General features: G+C 43.2%; 1 protein-coding gene and 1 pseudogene across 1 annotated transcript in view; one reads left to right on the top strand and one right to left on the bottom strand.

Annotated features, from left to right (window-relative positions):
• The window catches only part of col28a2a (collagen, type XXVIII, alpha 2a), a 33,264-nt gene extending 24,265 nt beyond the window's left edge, over window positions 1-8,999 (bottom strand). Inside the window, exons 1-4 of the mRNA XM_071340549.1 lie at window positions 8,811-8,999; window positions 7,643-8,217; window positions 1,250-1,270; window positions 986-1,045 (exon numbers count right to left, since the gene is read on the bottom strand). Coding sequence (XP_071196650.1) covers window positions 986-1,045; window positions 1,250-1,270; window positions 7,643-8,217; window positions 8,811-8,976 — 822 coding nt within the window. The 5' untranslated portion in view covers window positions 8,977-8,999. The remainder of the gene's footprint in view (window positions 1-985; window positions 1,046-1,249; window positions 1,271-7,642; window positions 8,218-8,810) is intronic.
• Window positions 9,000-19,724: 10,725 nt separating this feature from the next.
• On the top strand, window positions 19,725-20,477 carry LOC139538470 (uncharacterized; annotated as a pseudogene).
• Window positions 20,478-22,431: the final 1,954 nt, after the last annotated feature.

Below are 22,431 nucleotides of genomic sequence, written 5' to 3'. Positions count from 1 at the left end.
GAGTAAAAGTCTAAAAGTATTTGGTTTTAAGTATACTTAAGTATCAAAAGTAAAAGTATAAATCATTTAAAATTCCTATTATTTAGCAAAGCAGACAGCACAATTGTCTTGTTTTTTAAATGTTCAGATAGCCAGGGGCACACTCCAACACTCAGACATTATTTACAAAATATGCATGTGTGTTTAGTGAGTCCTCCAGAACATAAGCAGTAGAGATGAACATGTGTTCTCTTGATAAGTGCGTGAATTTGACTATTTTCCTGTCCTGCTAAGCATTCAAAATGTAATGAGTACTTTTGGTTGTCAGAGAAAATGTATGGAGTAAAAAGTACAATATTTTCTTTAGGAATGTAGTGAAGTAAAAGTAAAAGTAGTCAAAAATATAAATAGTAAAGTAAAGTACAGATTCCCCCAAAAACGACTTAAGTAGTACATTAAAATATTTTTACTTAAGTAACTACTGTGTAAAATAACCTAATCTTACACTTTAAGCCCCCTCCAACATTCTCCCTCTCTGAGTAGCTGACAATGGAGGTAGTAAGTGTTATTTCCGATGACAAAGGTCCTGTTTTATTGCGAGTAAAGGTCTTCATAGGATGCCCATGGGGGACATCTTATGTGGGAAGGGAAATGTGCAATAACTTGACAGGACAGGCAACACAAATTAGCAGTTGAGGCGTAAAGGAAATTCATTAAGAAAAACAACCCAAAATCTGTCTTGTCCTGTAGCATTTGGATTATTTTCAGAATGCTGGTAATGAAGATGCAAGAAAGACAGCTTTCTCTGACCACTGGGTGTAACTTAGAAAAAAGCAAGCAATTATTGTAAGTATAAAAAAAAACAAGCAATTATCCACAATATCAGAACCATGTAAGATTCCTCTTTAGAACATTTAATTGAATTCAGCCCTTCAGGAATATATCACCTTCTTAAATTTCAAAGGAAAAGTATTCTGTGTTTGGAAAGGAAAGACAAAGTACTTACGGCTAAGCCACTGAGTCCTCTTTCGCCCTTCTCACAGGCACATTGTTGGGCCGGGGGACACTTCAAAAAGGCAAGACATGGTTTCAGAATCAACATGTAACTGTATCAGACATTTATTTTGTATTTGTTTTTATTTAACCTTTTTTTTGAACTAGGCAAGTCCGTTAAGAACAAATTCTTATTTCATGCAGGGTCCCTGAACTTGATTATTTATTTGTTGAATGAGGATAGTGTATCAGCGCATCAAAATGTATTAGTACCTACCCCTTCATCAGCCAGGTCAGTCTGTGTAGAGAGAGAATAAACAGTGACAACCATTAGAGGAAATCATATACTGTATCATCCAAAACATACCGAAACCATGTACATTTACAACTAGATTACAGGACTAGTAAACTCTAGCATAATGTATCATACTTTTGCCTCCCCTCTTCACACACCGGTCACATGTTTCACTATACTGAACAAAAATATGAACGCAACATGTAAATTGTTGGTCCCATGTTCCATGAGCTGAAATTAAAGATCCCAGAATTTTTACATTCGCATAAAAAGCTTATTTCTGTAACGGCAGTCTAGCTCTTCCTCCTCCTCGGACGAGGAGAGGCGAGAAGGATCGGAGGACCAATGTGCAGCGTGGTAAGTTTCCATGATTTAATAAGCACGAAAACTATACACAATACAAAATAACAAAAATAACTAACCGTAACAGTCCTGTGTGGCACAAACACTGACACAGAAAACAACCATCCACAAAATCCCAACACAAAACAAGCCACCTATATATGATTCTCAATCAGGGACAACGATTGACAGCTGCCTCTGATTGAGAACCATACTAGGCTGAACACAGAAACAGACAAACTAGACACACAACATAGAATGCACACCCAGCTCACGTCCTGACCAACACTAAAACAAGCACAACACATAAGAACTCTAGTTAGGACGTGACAGTACCCCCCTCCTGAGGTGCGGACTCCGAACGCACCACTAAAACTCAAGGGGAGGGTCTGGGTGGGCATCTGTCCGCGGTGGCGGCTCCGGCGCAGGACGAGGACACCACTCCACCCCGACCTTGGCCTAGGAATCCTCCCCAAGGCCCCCACATGATTTAGGAGACAGCTCAGGACAGAGAGGTATCTCAGGACAGAGAGGTATCTCAGGACAGAGAGGTAGCTCAGGACAGAGAGGTAGCTCAGGACAGAGAGGTAGCTCAGGACAGAGAGGTAGCTCAGGACAGAGGGGCAACTCCGGACTGAAGGGCAGCTCCGGACAGAGAGGCAGCTCTGGACTGAAGGGCAGCTCCGGACTAATGGCAGCTCCGGACTGAGGGGCAGCTCCGGACTGAGGGGCAGCTCATGACTGGAGGGCAGCTCATGACTGGAGGGCAGCTCATGACTGGAGGGCAGCTCATGACTGGAGGGCAGCTCATGACTGGAGGGCAGCTCATGACTGGAAGGCAGCTCATGACTGGAGGGCAGCTCATGACTGGAGGGCAGCTCATGACTGGAAGGCAGCTCATGACTGGCAGGCAGCTCATGACTGGCAGGCAGCTCATGACTGGCAGGCAGCTCATGACTGGAAGGCAGCTCATGACTGGAGGGCAGCTCATGACTGGAGGGCAGCTCATGACTGGAAGGCAGCTCATGACTGGCAGGCAGCTCATGACTGGAGGGCAGCTCATGACTGAAGGGCAGCTCATGACTGGAGGGCAGCTCATGACTGGAGGGCAGCTCATGACTGGAGGGCAGCAGATGACTGGATGGCGGCTCTGGCAGCTCCTGACTGGCTGGCGGCTCTGGCTGCTCCTTACTGACTGGCGGCTCTAGCGGCTCCTGACTGACGGACGGCTCTAATGGCTCGGGACAGACGGGCGGCTCTGACGGCTCGGGACAGACGGCGGCTCAGATGGCGCTGGGCAGACGGATGTCTCAGATGGCGCTGGGCAGACGGATGGCTCAGATGGCGCTGGGCAGACGGATGGCTCAGACGGCGCTGGGCAGACGGATGGCTCAGACGGCGCTGGGCAGGCAAGCAGCTCAGATGGCGCTAGGCAGACGAGCAGCTCAGACGGCGCTAGGCAGACGAGCAGTGCAGGCGGCGTTGGGCAGACGGCCGACTCTGACCTGCTGAGGGACACAGTAGGCCTGGTGCGTGGTGCCGGAACTGGTGGTACCGGACTGGAGACACGCACCTCAAGGCTAGTGCGGGGAGCAGGAACAGGGCACACTGGACTCTCGAGGCGCACTATAGGCCTGGTGCGTGGTACCGGCACTGGTGGTACCGGGCTGAGGGCACGCACCTCAGGGCGAGTGCGGGGAGAAGGAACAGTGCGTACAGGGCTCTGGAGACGCACAGGAGGCTTGGTGCGTGGTGCCGGAACTGGAGGTACTGGGCTGGAGACACGCACCACAGGGAGAGTGCGTGGAGGAGGAACAGGGCTCTGGAGACGCACTGGAAGCCTGGTGCGTGGTGTAGGCACTGGTGGTACTGGGCTGGGGCGGGAAGGTGGCGCCGGATATACCGGACCGTGTAGGCGTACTGGCTCCCTTGAGCACCGAGCCTGCCCAACCTTACCTGGTTGAATACTCCCCGTAGCCCGCCCAGTGCGGGGAGGTGGAATAACCCGCACTGGGCTGTGTTGGCGAACCGGGGGCACCATGTGTAAGGCTGGTGCCATGTACACCGGCCCAAGGAGACGTACTGGAGGCCAGATACGTTGAGCCGGCTTCATGACACCTGGCTCAATGCTCACTCTAGCCCGGCCGATACGTGGAGCTGGAATGTACCGCACCGGGCTATACACACGTACAGGAGACACCGTGCGCTCTTCCGCATAACACGGTGTCTGCCCGTACTCCCGCTCTCCACGGTAAGCATGGGAAGTGGGCGCAGGTTTCCTACCTGACTTCGCCACACTACCCTTTAGCCCCCCCCCCCAATACATTTTTGGGGTTTCTTCACGGGCTTCCAGCCACGCTTCCGTGCTGCCTCCTCATACCACCGCTCCTGGGCTTTAGCTGCCTCCATCTCTTCCCGAGAGCGGCGATATTCTCCAATGTGAGCCCAGTGTCCTTTTCCCTCCAGAATTTCCTCCCATGTCCAGGAGTCCTGTGTAGTGGGCCGCTGCTGCTGCTGCTGCCCGTAGCCACGCTGCTTGGTCCGAGTTAGGTGGGTGGTTCTGTAACGGCAGTCTAGCTCTTCCTCCTCCTCGGACGAGGAGAGGCGAGAAGGATCGGAGGACCAATGTGCAGCGTGGTAAGTTTCCATGATTTAATAAGCACGAAAACTATACACAATACAAAATAACAAAAAACAAAACAAGCCACCTATATATGATTCTCAGTCAGGAACAACGATTGACAGCTGCCTCTGATTGAGAACCATACTAGGCTGAACACAGAAACAGACAAACTAGACACACAACATAGAATGCCCACCCAGCTCACGTCCTGACCAACACTAAAACAAGCACAACACATAAGAACTCTGGTCAGGACGTGACAATTTCTCTAAAATGTTTTTTTTACATCCCTGTTAGTGAGCATTTCTAAAATGTTTTTTTTACATCCCTGTTAGTGAGCATTTCTCATTTGCCAAGATAATCCCTCCACCAGACAGGTGTGGCATGTCAAGAAGCTGATTAAACAGCATATCCATTACACAGGTGCATCTTGTGCTGAGGACAATAAAAGGCCACTCTAAAATGTGCAGTTTTGTCACACAACACAATGCCACAGATGCACAAACTGTCAGAAACCGTCTCAGGAAAGCTCATCTGCTTGCTCGCCGTCCTCACCAGGGTCTTGACATGACTGCAGTTCGGCGTCGTAACCGATTTCAGAGGGGGAATGCTCACCTTCGATGGCCACTGGCAGGCTGGAGAAGTGTGCTCTTCATGGATGAATCCCGGTTTCAACTGTACTGGGCAGATGGCAGACAGTGTGTATGGCATCGTGTGGGTGAGTGGTTTCCTGATGTCAGAGTGCCCCATGGTGGCGGTGGGGTTATGGTATGGGCAGGCATAAACTACGGACAACGAACACAATTGCCTTTTAGCGATAGCAATTTGAATGCACAAAGACACCGTAACGAGATCCCGAGGCCCATTGTCATGCCTTACATCCGCCGCCATCACCTCATGTTTCAGCATGATAATGCACAGCCCCATGTCGCAAGGATCTGTACACAATTCCTGGAAGCTGAAAATGTCCCAGTTCTTCCATGGCCTGCATACTCAACAGACATGTCACCCATTGAGCATGTTTGGGATGCTCTGGATCAACGTGTACGACAGCGCGTTCCTTTTCCCGCCAATATCCAGCAACTTCACACAGCCATTGAAGAGGAGTGGGACAACATTCCACAGGCGATAATCAATAGCCTGGTCAACTCTATGCGAAGGAGATGTGTTGCGCTACATGAGGCAAATAAATGGTGGTCACACCAGATACTGACTGGTTTTCTGATCCACGCCCCTACTTTTTTTTTTTAAGGAATCTGTGACCAACAGATGCATATCTGTATTCAAAGACATGTGAAATCCATATATTAGGGCATAATGCATGTATTTCAATTGACTGATTTCCTTATATGAACTGTAACTCAGTAAAACCTTTGACAATGTTGCATGTTGCGTTTATATTTTTGTTCAGTGTATAAACTAGACAGAAAAGCCTGGTGTCTGAGTCCAAGTGACTTTGGGGGTTTCTAGAATTATGGTTTTGTGCCAAGCTCTGTTTGGCTATGTTGCCACTTGAAATAAATTCATGTGTAGAAAGTCCCTTGTAATACCAATGAGACAAATGCAAACCAAATGGTGTGATAAAAGAGTATCACTGAAAGCACCCTGACTGTTTACACTCAGAGGAATGTAAGGTGCGACCACAAAAGATTGTGTTTAATCTTATTGAGAAATCCCATGAAGCATAGCAGTCAATGTAAAGCCCATGGGATATGCACTCACAGTATAGAGATGGTAAGCAGCAATTCTATTGAGAAATGTAAGACAGCTGTCTGCTCATTGAACAAAATACCAAACCCATGGCTCTCATCCATAGCCATTCATTATCTTGCTACAGTCTCTTGAATTTGTATACCTAAGAATTGTGGAATGTCAGTCATTCTGGCTCCAGTCTGGAGCCATTTTGACCGCAGAGGAATTTAAAAAAAAAAATTCTTCAAAATGTTCATGACTTTGTCAATCAACTTGTTCTTAGTAATCTAAATCTAAATAATTGTTTAGTGTTTCTGCATCCATATAGACTTAAAAATGCAAGTCCTTTGGGGTAATTTTCACGACAGCCAAACACACCTAATTCCGCCTATAGTAATTTGATAGATAGGACATTTATTTGAATCTAGATTTCTCTGGAGACATAATAACAAGTTATCCAAGTTATAGAGGGTGGAGGGGGACCTGTATCAGTGACTTTGACCAGATAGTCAGATCATCTGCAGAGATATAACTCTCCATGTACTCGCCTAAGATTGTACTTTTCTATACCACGTATTCTATGACTTCGTACAAAACCAAAATTACCTTATTTTTTGGCATATACAAATCTGGAAATGGTATAAAAAGTCTGCCAATGGTATAAATACTTGATAGAACTGCAATACAGAACTCCGATATACTCAATCTACACAAAGAGCTGTATTGGTGTGTATTCTCCGAAAAGTAGTTATTCTAGGGAAAATCTAAAAAAGTATTTATTTGAATCTCGGATTCTCTGGAGATATAATATGAAATATCCTCAGAGGGTGGAGGGGGACCTGTATCAGTGATTTTGAACAGATAGACAGATCCTCTGCAGAAATGAAGCGCCTTATGTATTTGGCTATGGTTATAACTGGTTATAACTAGGTATGACCATGTACAAAATCCAAATGACCTTACATATACTGTATGCCTAGTTGCAGTCAAAACAGCTCATAAAAGTCAGTCAGCGGTATGGATACTTGGCAGAACTGTATTATAGAACCAGCTACCCTCTGAATGTACACATAGTGCTGTATTGGTGTGTATTCTTCTTAAACAAATATTTTACGGGAAACGTTATATAAATACCAGAATTCCTATAATATCATCCACTATTCTATATGTGCAACTTGTTATGGTATTTGGGTTGCTATAACATTTGTTTTTTTTAAGTGACTGAGGATTTGGGCATGCTTTTTGATTATGACAAAATGTGTATTTACTTCATAATTCTAAAAACTAAATGATACTACAATCAGATGATGGTAAATCAGTTTTTTTGTAAACTTTTTTTGTACATTATTTAAGGGAAACATTTATATTTTTGTTTTACAGAATATGCTAATTAACTGTAATTTTGGTTTGTTTTGGTTAAAAAAAAACATAACATTATTTACATGTCTAATGATATTTTGATAAGAATTAAGTATATTTTTTGCTATGATTGTTGCTTTTTCCAATAGTTTCTTCTTTGGATCAAAATGACCTAGGTTGTATGTAAAACATGGTAGTTCGTAGTATGAGGGTTAAAAACCCCTCATGAGATGATTTTGGTTGCAACATTTTGTGTAATTCAACTCTGATTACATGTAAATCACAACTGTATCATTGTGTCATCATCACTAACCAACATTGTGTTTCTTGAGAAGCAATGCAAGGCAGATCATACTCACAATTTCTTTGAGGACTTTCTCCACAATGTCAATATCCTGCAGGTTGTGGAGGTATCGGGAGGCAGGAGAACTGGCCAACAAACGCAGCTGGGCCACGTTGGCTGACTCGTTGGCTGCACGGGTGATGCCCACCGTGAAGAACTTAACCCCCTGGTTCTTGGCGTCAGTGGCAGCTGAGATGATGTCTGGGTTCCTGGGGTTGGAGATGCCGTCAGTGAGCAGCATGGCCACCTTGATGTTGCCTGGGCTGGATTCCTCCAGGTACATCTTGGTCATGTTGGTGATGGCGTAGGTGGTGTAGGTGCCGTGGCCGATGTAGACAATGGGGGTGATGTGGGACTTGAAGTTGTCAGTGCCTCTCCACTGCTTGAAGGTCTGCTCGATGATGACGTGACTGCTGTACTGCAGCAGGGCCGCCTTCCAGCTCAGACTGCGGCCCGTCTGCAGACGGGCGGCCTGGAGCCTGTCCACCACATCCATGGCAAAGCGCTTCTCCTGCTCATGGTTCTCCTTGGCACTCTCAGAGCTGTCCAGCAGAAAGGTAAGCTCCAGACCGCAGTCCTCATCTGAAATGGCTGTGTTCATGTGAAGACGAGTCAGAGACACACAATTGCACCAAGAGGCTATTCTATAAAATATTGTCATTGTGGGTTATGAATGTGTTATGAAGTACTTATGTAGGTGCCCTTCAAATAAAGAGTTCCTGTGTTTTCTATCTTCACTCATTTTTAGATGAGTGCAATCGTTCAAAGTTATGACAGTCACGTCAAAATGCCAAAAACACTATCTAAAATGAACTCTTTGTCTTGACATTACATCTCTCACATGGACAGAAAGACCAAGCTAAATCATGTTAATATGACATAGAGTGAAAATGCCGTAGGATATCAACTCCTTGGGAACATAGCAGGTACAGTAGTATATCCCAGGAGATCCGCTCATAGGATAGATATCTATCTACTGTCTTCACCTGTGTTAACCAAACATGGGATTTTATGGTGCATGTTCAACCTCTTGTTTAGCTGGAATTTTGATTTCTATTGGATTGATGAATTATGGTCACAGAAATGCGACATAATAAGACATCGGTGATCTCACTGTTTGAAATGGCAACTGTTTGCAATGAGCAACTATACTATAAAAAATATAATGTTTTTCCCCCTCATACCTTGTCCGTTATGTTTTTGCACGGTAGTTGCAATGGCTGCAGCTTGCAGTTGGGCCCCCCTGCCCCTGGGTCTCTTGTTCACTGTTCTCTCTTCATAGTAGTCCTGAGCCCAGACACCCAACAGCCCTGCTACCAACAGGAACCAGGTCACAGTAGGGAACAGCATTGTCCCTCCAGCAGAGAGAGACAACCAAGGATAAAGTTTGGAGAATTTTTACATTTAAACAACCATCTACATGATTTATTTTACATTTACATTTAAGTCATTTAGCAGACGCTCTTATCCAGAGCGACTTTCAAATTGGAAAGTTCATACATATTCATCCTGGTCCCCCCATGGGGAATGAACCCACAACCCTGGCGTTGCAAGCGCCATGCTCTACCAACTGAGCCACACGGGACCGTGTTATTTATCTACCAAATTACTTCATGTTCAGTGAGGACAACACGATTGCTCAACATGGAGTATTTGAAAATGTATATTTGTGCACAAGATTAGTGCACAACGAGTCATCAGATTCATCTAAAATAAAGTAGCACTAGTTTTTAATCTGAAATGTTAAGATTTTGTATCAGACACCTTCCCACTATTTCATTTTTAAGAATGCATATAGGCATTAGGCATCTTTTTACTGAGCAAAACTCCATTGAAGACTCACAATCCAAAGCCTTTTTTGCGAGCTGCAGATCCAGGTGAGGTAGGCTTGTGCAATGTCCAAAATGCTGGTTTTGTGCAGGTAGTTAGAGAAGAACAGCAGTGATGGAAGGTTCCAGTTAGCTTCCTGAGTGTGTAGCAGCAGTGATAGACATCCTGAGACCCAGTGTGTCTGTGAGCCCCTGAGCCTCTCCCTCCTCCTTTATAAGAGAGGAGGGCCGAATGGGGTTGGGTTTCAGCACTGTTGACATTATAAAGATGCCTCCAAGCATCTCATATCTTTTGATCTGGTTGCATGAAGTCATGATTTTAATGAGTGGTGTATAATGTATGGGTAACTAATCTGTATAAACCTTTGCTCTACAGTTTGCCACGACAAAACTGAAAAATGGATTTCAATTTCAACCCCCGTAATGTAACTCCATCCCTGCCATCTGTATTTGACTAAATACAAGGCTAAAGGAAAAGGGAGGAAGTGTTGATGTCTTAAGGACCAATAAACTTTCACTCTTACACACCAACGGATCCTACAGTGGTTGTCATGCGATCAGAATTTAGCTCATCTGGTCTTCCTCATTGTGTGTGGATAATGCCTCTGTCCTATGGTAATCAATGGGTTAATGAACCTGCCTCAAACAGTCTTAAATTTGTCAGCAAAAGGTTTGCAAGTTGTTTTCATAGATGGCAGAGCTTATCATAGTCCGCTGAGTCTGCGAGGAGTGCCAGAAATACATGTTTGACTTTATTTCTTTCAAAAAACTTTGGGATTGTGTCAGCTTTTGCTGATTTGTTCTGTTTGGTCAAAATCCTCAAGCCTCCAGACTGAGATGTCTTCTTTTTTCATTTCAGTGCAGCTAAGCTTTGTGTAATGAGCCGTAGGGAACTAGGGATATGTGAACAATGGTTAATAGCACAGTCAGACTGTAGTGAACTGGGATAAATCCACAAACTTAACTTGCACGTATTGAAGTTGGGATTCATGGATATATACACATGAGTGAGCAAGGTTCCTATTCTGCTGTGTACCATGGAGCAATGATATCCCTCAATGACAGACACACCTCATAAATATATACACTGAGTATACAAAACATTAAGGACACCTGCTCTTTCCATGACATAGACTGACCAGGTAAATCGAGGTGAAAGCTATGATCCCTTATTGATGTCACTCGTTAAATCCACTTTAAATCAAATCAAACTTTATTTGTCACATGCGCCGAATACAACAAGTGTAGACCTTACTGTGAAATGCTTACTTACAAGCGCTTAACCAACAATGCAGTTCAAGAAATAGAGTTAAGAAAATATTTACCAAATAAACTAAAGTAATAAATTATAAAAAGTAACACAATAAAATAACAATAACGAGACTATATACAGGGGGTACCAGTACCGAATCAATGTGCGGGGGTACAGGTTAGTCGAGGTAATTTGTACATGGAGGTAGGGGTGAAGTGACTATGCATGGATAATAAACAGCAAGTAGCAGCAGTGTACAAAACAAATGCAAGGGGGGTGGGGATGTCAATGTAAATAGTCACGTGGCCGTTTGATTAATTGTTCAGCAGTCTTATGGCTTGTGGATAGAAGCTGTTATGGAGCCTTTTGGTCCTAGACTTGGCGCTCCGGTACTGCTTGCAGTGCGGTAGCAGAGAAAACAGTCTATGACTTGGGTGACTGGATTCTCTGACAATTTTTGGGGGCTTTCCTCTGACACCGCCTAGTTTTTAGATCCTGGACGGCAGGAAGCTTGAGATTGAGTTGCACCCCCTTTTGCCCTCAGAACCGCCTCAATTTGTCGGGGAATGGACTCTACAAGGTGTCTACCCACTGTGGCGCCTTACCGTCAGATGCCGAGCAGTTGCCATACCAGGCGGCAATGCAACCGGTCAGGATGCTCTCGATGGTGCAGCTGTAGAACCTTTTGAGGATCTGGGACCCATGCCAAATCTTTTCAATCTCCTGAGGGGGAAAAGGTGTTGTCGTGCCCTCTTAATGACTGTCTTGGTGTGTTTGGACCATGATAGTTTGTTGGTGATGTGGACACCAAGGAACTTGAAACTCTCGACCCGCTCCACTACAGCACCGTCAATATTAATGGGGGCCTGTTCGGCCCGCCTTTTCCTGTAGTCCACGATCAGCTCCTTTGTCTTGCTCACATTGAGGGAGAGGTTGTTGTCCTGGCACCACACTGCCAGGTCTCAGACCTCCTCCCTATAGGCTGTCTCATCGTTGTCGGTAATCAGGCCTACCACTGTTGTGTCGTCAGCAAACTTAATGATGGTGTTGGAGTCGTGTTTGGCCACGCAGTTGTGGGTGAACAAGCAGTACAGGAGGGGACTAAGTACACACCCCTGAGGGGCCCCAGTGTTGAAGATCAGCGTGGCAGATGTGTTGTTGCCTACCCTTACCACCTGGGGGCGGCCCGTCAGGAAGTCCAGGATCCAGTTGCAGAGGTAGATGTTTAGTCCCAGGGTCTTTAGCTTAGTGATGAGCTCCGTGGGCACTATGGTGTTGAACACTGAGCTGTAGTCAATGAACAGCATTCAATCAGTGCAGCTGAAGGGGAGGAGACAGGTTAAAGAAGGATTTTTAAGCTTTAAGACAATTGAGACATGGGTTGTGTTTGTGTGCCTTTCAGAGGATGAATGGGCAAGATCAAATATTTAAGTGCCTTTGAACGGGGTATGATAGTAGGTGCCAGGCACACCGGTTTTTGTCAAGAACTTCAACACTGCTGGTTCTTCACGCTCAACAGTTTCACATAAGTTTCAACAATGGTCCACCATCCAAAGGACATCCAGCCAACTTGACACAACTGTGGGAAGCATTGGAGTCAACATGGGCCAGCATCACTGTGGAATGCTTTTGACACCTTGTAGAGACCATGCCACGACGAATTGAGGCTGTTCTGAGGGCAAAGGGGGGTGCAACTCCATATTAGGAATGTGTTCCTAATGTTTGGTATACTCATTGTATGTTACATCTCTTACAGATGCCATATCTTAATTTGAGACAGTTTCACACAGGAGGAATATAATCCTGTAGCAACAGCAAATGTACATTGTTATGTAAATTATAATTAATGGGGGAAAAATGTATGGGTTAATACATTTTTTGAAAGGGCAAATCAAGTCTGACATTTTTACGTGGAAATTCCAAACTTTACAAGCCTTTTTAAACCTAGAATACACTACAAGTTTGCATGTCCTGCTGTACAGGAAGATTCCTGCAACAACATCAGGATTATCAAATTAAGACACTGTAAGGTTCTACATTTATTTTCTTAGTCAACCTTGTGTTCTGTTCTGTTGTGTTTTTGAACGTAGCCCTGTTTCTTTGTGTTCTCGAACGTAGCCCTGTCTTTCATTTTTGTTCATTGATTTCACCTGTGTTAATTACTCACCTGGTCTCATCAGCTCCTTATTTAGTTCAATTCATTCTGTTTGTGCCTTTGTGAGGTATTGTTCGTTTTGACTCTACTAAGCCTTTTCCTAGCACGCTTGTGAGAACCAGTTATAGCCTTCAGTCCTAGTTATGATTCACTTGCCTGTTTGCCTACCTGTGTATGACCATTGCCTGCCTGTGACCATGGTTCCTGCCTTCTGTGAAGGTGAAATAAACACCTACCGCGATCTGCGTGTGAATCTACACCTTTTTCTCCCTGAGTATTCATTACAGATACGGCATCTGTATATGCATTTGACTATGAAGGGCAGAGCAGGTCAATTCTGATCACAACTTTAAAGTATCATCAGGGTACACAAGTGGCTGTTAACCTGAAGAAGTAAGCTGTTTTATATTCCCGGAAACCTGGTAAGAGATTACCATCTGAGTCTTTACTGCACTCTGCTAGGGGCTGACCCTTGACCTTCAAATCAAATGTTATTTGTCACATGTGCCGAATACAACAGTTACAACCTTACAGTGAAATGGGATCAAGCAAACTAAAACAAATGTCCATCCAACCCAGAAAAGGAATTTCAGTGTCATTGACTGCCCTCAGATCCAATTTCCCCGTATTGCCCATGATTTCTGCCAGTGGTCTAATTTGTGAGCTGGCAAATGCGGTCTCCTCCATTCCTCATTTATGATGGATGCTTGAGCCCTTGTATTCTACAGTGCTTATGTCTTTACACCCTCCATATAACACCGCACTTGACATTTTTTTCCCCAATGAGCTGTGCTACATTACCATGTCCTGTTACCCATCAGGAAGCACTTGTGGCTAAATTTAAAGACTGTGGCTTACAGAATGTGATGCAGCAAGTCATGCGTGTGGTGAACATTAATCTTGCGAGGGCACTGAATCACTGGCAATTCCGCGAGTTGCTGGAGGAATACCAGACAGAATACTGCGACTTGATATTTCACAATGAGGTGCGATGGCTGTCTCGTGGCAGAGTTTTGAAAAGATTTCTCTCTCTCCTCTCTCAAATCTGTGAATTTGTTGCAAGCAAGGGGAGAGAGGAGTTAGAGCTGGATGATCCACAGTGGATTTAAAGCTGTTTAAAAAAAACTGACATCACCTTCCACCTGAACACGGTGAATCTCCAGCTCCAGGGGAAAGCTAAAACTCCGGGCAAAATGCTACGTGTGGTCACAGCATTTCAAAATAAAATCACCACACTGTTCATACCTGACAGACAGTTTGTTCATTTCCCAAAACTCAAGAGCAGTCACCACATCCAACCCAGACATACTGCAACACTTTAGCTATGATGCCTTTGTGCGTGTATTGGAAGAGTTGAAGTTGGAGTTTGAGTCAAGGAGTTTTTCAACTTCATTGAGAACCCCTTTCATGTACCAGTGTCATCTCTGACCCGTCATCATAGCCCTCTGTCCTGACCGTGCTGGAATAGAGAGTGAGACAGTGGAGCTGCAGGCAAATGACACATTGCAAGGTGAACTAAGATCAGGTGTTACCCATTTCTGGAGCCTTGTGTCAGACACAGAGTATCTACTTCTGAAGCAGTGTATACAAAAGGTGACATCATTTTTTGTCAGCACTTATGCATTTGCAGCAACATTTTCAACAATGAACATTGTGAAACAAAAACAGAAACTGACTGATCACTGCACACCTGGATTGCCTTACAAGGATAGCAACAACAGACTATACATTTAGAATGAATTCAGTCAAGGAGCAGAAGGGACATTTTCACTCATCCAACTACTGAGGTAACCCTTAATATGGGTCTTACACATGTGATGCAGCCTATTTGATGTGTGTATGTATATACTGTATTTGTGATGTGCTGTACATCAAATCAATTGCATGCAATTGATAATATTGGAAGAAAAAGTACAACAAATTAAAGATCTGTGCGGCCCTCTGAATGATTGTCTCAACCCAAAGTGGCCCCCTTACAAAAAATAGTGAGTAACACTGCTTTAGGCCCTACATGTAACGGTTTTCTAGATCTTCCTCCTCCTCAGACGAGGAGAGGAGAGAAGGATCGGAGGACCAATACGCAGCGAGGTATGATGACATAATGAATTTATTGGAAGACGAAACCTGAACATGGAACTTACATAAAGACACGAAGAACTCACGAACAGGAACAGACTACATCAAATGAACGAACAACCAAAACAGTCCCGTGTGGTGCACATACACAGACACGGAAGACAATCACCCACAAACAAACAGTGTGAACAGCCAACCTATATATGGTTCTCAATCAGAGGATAACGTCAAACACCTGTCTCTGATTGAGAACCATATAAGGCTAATTACAAGTGACCTAAACATAGAAACACAAAACATAGAAATGCCCACCCCAACTCACGCCCTGACCAACTAAACACATACAAAAATAACATAAAACAGGTCAGGAACGTGACACTACATGCCTACACTATAGTCCCTTCTACCAGAGCATAGCCGTAGGAGTAAGCTATTCTTCACAACGGCCTGTGCTACCTATTTCTTATTCATTCTATCACATTGCCTGCAGGCTTTGTCTGTCTTATCCCGGTATTGATTATGTTATGTCAGGGGTATTCCAGTGTTGCCCGTCCTGGTGACCAGCAAGGTTGGTTATATACAATATAGCATAGTGGTGTAGATCAAACTGTTGATGGTTTTTAAAGTTGTACATGACCTTGCCCCCAGTTACCTGTCTGGTTATTTTCATTTCATTAGAGACTCTCGTAGCCATCACACCAGAGCCAGAGTTGCCAATATCAGAACGCTGCGCTATAGAAGCATGGCTGGAAAAAAGCTATTTCCTTAACACTGGTGCAAAGGAATGGAATGGTGTAACAAACCATTTAAAATCCATTCCTATGCTATGCTAGGGTATTTTAAGATAAACCCTTAAGAAATGGTTTACGGGCAAAATAATTTAAAACTGCAGACTTAAAGAAAGTATAATTGTTTTCAATGAACATTACATGGTAATCTATTTCATTCCTTTTACGGTTTCCTCCTATTGATGAGATGTATTTCAGATGTTTTGTTTTCATGCTATAATTTTGTGTATATTTTGTTTTCATGCATTTTCATGAGGACCACAATGGAAATACGTTTTAAAACTTTTTTGTGCCATCCTCAATGATTTGAATGGTATTGTACTGTATCCACGTGTGGTTGTACTATGTTTTAAAATGGTCAAATAAATCAAAACAACAACAAAAACTTGAGTTTGAAATGAAGTAAAGAATGGGTTGTAGGGTACTAGGGGGTAACTGCCCCCCCATACTTCACAAGATGTCACACCAACACTTTCCCTGGCCGACACTGCTCTTGTTCAACAAAAAATGTCCTCTGTGTCATCACAACTTTGAGATATTTCAACAAATGATTTTGTGGTAAGTTGATAAAAAAAATTGAAATGCAGAAAAAGTTGTAGATATATTCCAATGACGTTAGATCTATAATTGTTTTTTAAATATACAAGTAAATAATCCACTCGCTAAGAGAGAAAAATGTAGATCATGTTTGAGTAAAGTAGTAATATGTTGTGTCGTGTCTTTGCTATCATTAAATTGAAGACTTATAGTTTTTATCAAAGATTCCTGTAATTAGTGATCAACTGAGTAATAACGTAACTAATTAACTATGAATTCGAGGGCACCAGGGAAAGTAGTCAGATTACAAAGTTATAATTTCCCAATATAACCTTTCAGATATTTTCATATCTGATCAATAGTCTTCTGATTAATGATTTATTTATTTTACCTCACGTTAGTCTCATTCCAAACGTCGTAAATTGTTGATTATCTGCACGAACCCGGTCTTCACTATGAGTCATCCATACATAAATTGTCTTAAATCATTTATTTATTACTAACTAATTAATTCACAGAAATGCATAAACAAACAAACTTAAAAATAGTTACATGAAATGATGGGAGAAATATGCCCTAGTGGGCTGAACCGGCATGGCGGCTTGTTAGACAAAGGAAAAATTGGCGTTCGACCAAGAAGTCACTACAGAGTTCATAATTATAACAATTGACATGCTAATCCTTTACACATGAACGCTCACTCATTCGGGAACAATTGCAATCAATATATATATATTTACGCTCATTGTGTGTCGTCTTGATCGTTGGAGAGAAGTTAGTTTTGGTTGGAGTTCCTTCTGTCTCGGTTAATGTGGATAGTTCAGAGTGACATTCGTTATAGAATGGATGTTTCGGCGGTTGTCTTTCTTCGCGTTCAATGATACCGAATTCCTAGCTGCAGACTAGTAGTCAATATCAAAGACTTGTTCTTATTCGTCTAAGAGTTTAACCACGTGGTATGGTTAAAGATTCAGCAATGGTACTTAACCTTCGTTCTCCCCATCGAGGATAAACATGGTCTAATGGTAATTTCTCAGAGTTGGCTTTTATTCAGATAGCAGGAAGGGGCTGTCCTTGGATGTTTGACCCGTACTGGGCTCAGGGGCGGTCCTTGGATTTAGTTCAAATACAAAAGGGATTTGTATTTTTCTTCATTAAACAGTCCAAAATCATATTACACAATTATACAAACAGTATCATACTCACTCATTCATTTTATACAACAAACAGATGTAAACCTCATATCTGAGGTTATTATATAAACAGCGGTATGGTAATGTAGTCCCACAGTCTCTCATGAGTTTCCCACATGGGAACAAACGGACATGTTAATAGCTGGACTCTTCACCGATCTTCCATACCTCCTCCGGAACATGAAATCCGTTCGTACCTCAAGTTCTGTGAGGTAGAAGAAACCTCTTTGTCCTGAAAGTTTACCCTCTCCCTAATACTGTTTGGCCATGAGGAGATTCTCAGGAATTTACGACATCTCTCTGTGATCACAGCATGGGTTGAAGGAGGAAAGGGAGAGGCAGGGAGAGGGGGATGGGGTTTGCAATACCCAAGCAGGCAACGTCATGACAGTTGGATGAGTGTGTTGGGGGCAACATTTCATGAAATAACAAAAACAAAAGTGTAAACTGTAGCCCTTTATTTCCCTTTACAGTTTATCCGCTTAAGCATGACCTTCATCTACATACCATTTTTTCCCAAATGTTGCTTTTTTTGTGTCAGCAATTAGACATTGTTACTACAACCCTGGTTTATGAAATGTGTGACACTCTCCGGCAGGGCATTACGTATTATACCCTCGAGGGCAGTTTCAAAATGGAAAATTATTCAGTGGTACTGTCTGGAGACAGTAAGTAAAACCTCGTGACAAAACAAGCAAGTATAGTGTAGAGCACGTGTCAAACTGGTTCCACGGAGGGCCAAGTGTCTGCGGGTTTTCGCTCCTCCCTTGTACTTGATTGATGAATTAAGGTCACTAATTAGTAATGAACTCCCCTCACCTGGTTGTCTAGGTCTTAATTGAAAGGAAAAACCCCAAACCCGCAGACACTAGGCCCTCCATGAAATTAGTTTGATACCCCTGGTGTAGAGAATCATTGTATCATCTAAACTGCTCTGAAATATATTTTCCATAACCAAAAATACTGTATTTTCAGCTGTTTGAAGCGGTTGTTCAAAACCGAAAGTAAAAGACAAAATAAAACTTCAAAACGGGAAGCATAGAAATAGTGCACATATAAAACAGTTCTACCACTTCTTAGACATGTTTTCAATGAGAATGACAGGTCAATAACTCACATTTCTGTGAATTTGGTCGGGTCGCCCAAAAAGTTACATATTGCAGCTTTAAATTGTGTATGCATAGCTGTGGGAAGTACATTTACATTACATTTAAGTCATTTAGCAGACGCTCTTATCCAGAGCGACTTGGGGTGCTGTGATTTTTTTTGTGCCTGCACTGAAGACATCTATATGGGGGCTCCCGATTGGTACAGTGGTCTAAGGCATTGCATCTCAATGCTAGAGGCGTCCCTACAGACCCTGGTTCGATTCCAGGCTGTATCACAACCGGCCATGATTGGGAGTTCCATAGGGCGGCGCACAATTGGCCCAGCGTCATCCGGGTTAGGGTTTGGCCGGGGTAGGCCGTCATTGTAAATAATAATGTTCTTCACGGACTTGCCTAGTTAAATAAAAAATAAATAAAAACATATCAGTCCTCTAACACAGCACTAGTAAAGGCCCAGTGCACTACTTTTGTGAAAAAAATGTCACTAAATGTATTTGAGTGTTTACCAGCATTTGTAACTTGAGTCTGATAAATATATGTACAAAACAGTTGATCTGATAATACTTGTGGAATAAAAAAAATACTTGCTTGAGTTACAGTACCAGTCAAAAGTTGGGACACACCTACTCATTCAAGGGTTTTCCTTTATTTTTACTATTTTCTGCATGTAGAACAATAGTGAAGACATCAGAACTATGAAATAACATACATGGAATCAGTAGTCACTAAAAAAGTGGTAAATAAATCTAAATATATTTGAGATTCTTCAAAGTAGCCACCCTTTGCCTTGATGACAGCTCTGCACACTCTTGGCATTCTCTCAACCAGATTCATGAGGTAGTCACCTGGAATGCATTTCAATGAACAGGTGTGCCTTGTTAAAAAGTTAATTTGTTGAATTTTTTCCTTCTTAATGTGTTTCAGCCAAGTTGTGTTCTGACAAGGTAGGGGTGGTATACAGAAGATAGCTCTATTTGGTAAAAGTCCATATTATGGCAAGAACAGCTCAGATCTTCATTGTAAAGGGGTTAAACACTGTTTCCCATGCTTGTTCAATGAACCATAAACAATTAATGAACATGCACCTGTGGAACGGTCGTTAAGACACTAACAGCTTACAGACGGTAGGCAATTAAGGTCACAGTTATTAAAACTTAGGACACTAAAGAGGCCTTTCTACTGACTCTGAAAAACACCAAAAGAGAGATGCCCAGGGTCCCTGCTCATCTGCGTGAACGTGCCTTAGGCATGCTGCAAGGAGGCATGAGAACTGCAGATGTGGCCAGGGCAATAAATTGCAATGTCCGTACTGTGAGACGCCTAAGACAGCGCTACAGGGAGACATGACGGACAGCTGATCGTCCTCGCAGTGGCAGACCACGTGTAACACCTGCACAGGATTGGTACATCCGAACATCACACCTGCAGGACAGGTGCAGGATGGCAACAACAACTGCCCGAGTTACACCAGGAACGCACAATCCCTCCATCAGTGCTCAGACTGTCCGCAATAGGCTGAGAGAGGCTGGACTGAGGGCTTGTAGGCCTGTTGTAAGGCAGGTCCTCATCAGACATCACCGGCTAAAACGTCGCCTATGGACACAAACACACCGTCGCGGGACCAGACAGGACTGGCAAAAAGTGCTCTTCACTGACGAGTCACGGTTTTGTCTCACCAGGCGTGATGGTCGGATTTGCATTTATCGTCGAAAGAATGAGCATTACACTGAGGCCTGTACTCTGGAGCGGGATCGATTTGGAGGTGGAAGGTCCGTCCTGGTCTGGGGCATTGTGTCACAGCATCATCGGACTGAGCTTGTTGTCATTGCAAGCAATCTCAACACTGTGCGTCACAGGGAACACATCATCCTCCCACATGTGGTACCCTTCCTGCAGGCTCATCCTGATATGACCCTCCAGCATGACAATGCCACCAGCCATACTGCTCATTCTGTGCATGATTTCCTGCAAGACAGGAATGTCAGTGTTCTGCCATGGCCAGCAAAGAGCCCGGATCTCAATCCCATTGAGCACGTCTGGGACCTGTTGGATCGGAGGGTGAGGGCTAGGGCCATTCCCCCCAGAAATGTCCGGGAACTTGCAGGTGCCTTGGTGGAAGAGTGGGGTAACATCTCACAGCAAGAACTGGCAAATCTGGTGCAGTCCATGAGGAGGAGATGCACTGCAGTACTTAATGCAGCTGGTGGCCACACCAGATACTGACTGTTAATTATGATTTTGACCCCCCCCCCCCTTTGTTCAGGGACACATTATTCCATTTCTGTTAGTCACATGTCTATGGAACTTGTTCAGTTTATGTCTCAATTGTTGAATCTTGTTATGTTCATACAAATATTTACACTTGTTAAGTTTTCTGAAAATAAACGCAGTGAGTGGACGTTTCTTTTTTTGCCGAGTTTACATCCCACTTAGGATGACCCTGGTATTAGTCAGTCAGATGGCTGTCATCTTGCATTTCACAAGTTAAAATGTCAAGAAAGGGGCCACTACCATTGATTGTTGAAGCTTGTAAGGGTTTCATCTTCAATGTGTGAAACAGATACAGCAGAACGAGCCAATTGGATCACACGTGGTGTAAACATAGATTTACCAGTTGTTTTAGGTAACACAACATAAGATCATGGTGTGTTCTTTTTTCTTACGTTTCTTATAGGCCTAAATATAATTATTTGATCATTTGTCTGCACCTATTTCCACTTTTAACGAATCATGCCCATAAAACAGCATAACATGCAGGGATGCGTGCAAAGTTTCCTGAACCAAACACTCACAGATGGAGTTCAGATTACAGTAACGCTTAGTGGCACTGTTTCGCCAAGGGAACAGAGAAAGTTTACAGACACAGCTGCAGTAACTATTACTTGCCTATCCGTACAGGCCTAATTTATTAAAAGTAACGAGCACTGAGGTGTGATTTACAGATCATAAGTGTCAGGAACACAGTATAATGTATACTACCAGGCTTTTTTACTACCTATAGAACATATATTGAGAACTGCAAATCAGTTTAGCATATACTGAAAAGTGGGAGGTGGCCAGAGGATAATCTTCTGGCGCAACATGACATTTGACATTCAGTTCTTACTGCTTATTGTAGGAGTTGTTTTGTCATCACAACCTTTTTTAGGTTAATAGCTGTTAATAATTTATCAAAATAACTCCTATAATAAGCAGTTACTACAGTTGAAGTTGGAAGTTTACATACACTTAGGTTGGAGTCATTAAAACTCGTTTTTCAACCACTCCACAAATGTCTTGTTAACAAACTATAGTTTTGGCAAGTCGGTTAGGACATCTACTTTGTGCATGACACTAGTAATTTTTCCAACAATTGTTTACAGATTATTTCACTTAAAATTCACTGTATCACAATTCCAATGGGTCAGAAGTTTACATACACTAAGTTGACTGTGCCTTTAAACAGCTCAGAAAATTCTAGAAAATGATGTCATGGCTTTAGAAGCTTCTGATAGGCTAATTGACATAATTTGAGTCAATTGGAGGTGTATTTGTGAATGTATTTTAAAGCCTACCTTCAAACTCAGTGCCTCTTCGCTTGACATCATAGGCAAATCAAAAGAAATCAGCCAAGACCTCAGAAAAAAATTGTAGACCTCCACAAGTCTGGTTCATCCTTGGGAGAAATTTCCAAATGCCTGAAGGTACCACGTTCATCTGTACAAACAATAGTACGCAAGTATAAACATCATGGGACCCCGCAGCCGTCATACCCCTCAGGAAGGAGATGCGTTCTGTCTCCTAGAGATGAACGTACTGCGAAAAGTGCAAATCAATCCCAGAACACAGCAAAGGACATTGTGAAGATGCTGGAGGAAACAGGTACA

The sequence above is a fragment of the Salvelinus alpinus genome, chromosome 14, assembly GCF_045679555.1.
Source record: "Salvelinus alpinus chromosome 14, SLU_Salpinus.1, whole genome shotgun sequence".
Lineage (NCBI taxonomy): Eukaryota > Metazoa > Chordata > Actinopteri > Salmoniformes > Salmonidae > Salvelinus > Salvelinus alpinus.
The sequence above is the reverse complement of the archived record's forward strand: the minus strand, read 5'-3'. Positions and strand labels throughout refer to the sequence as shown.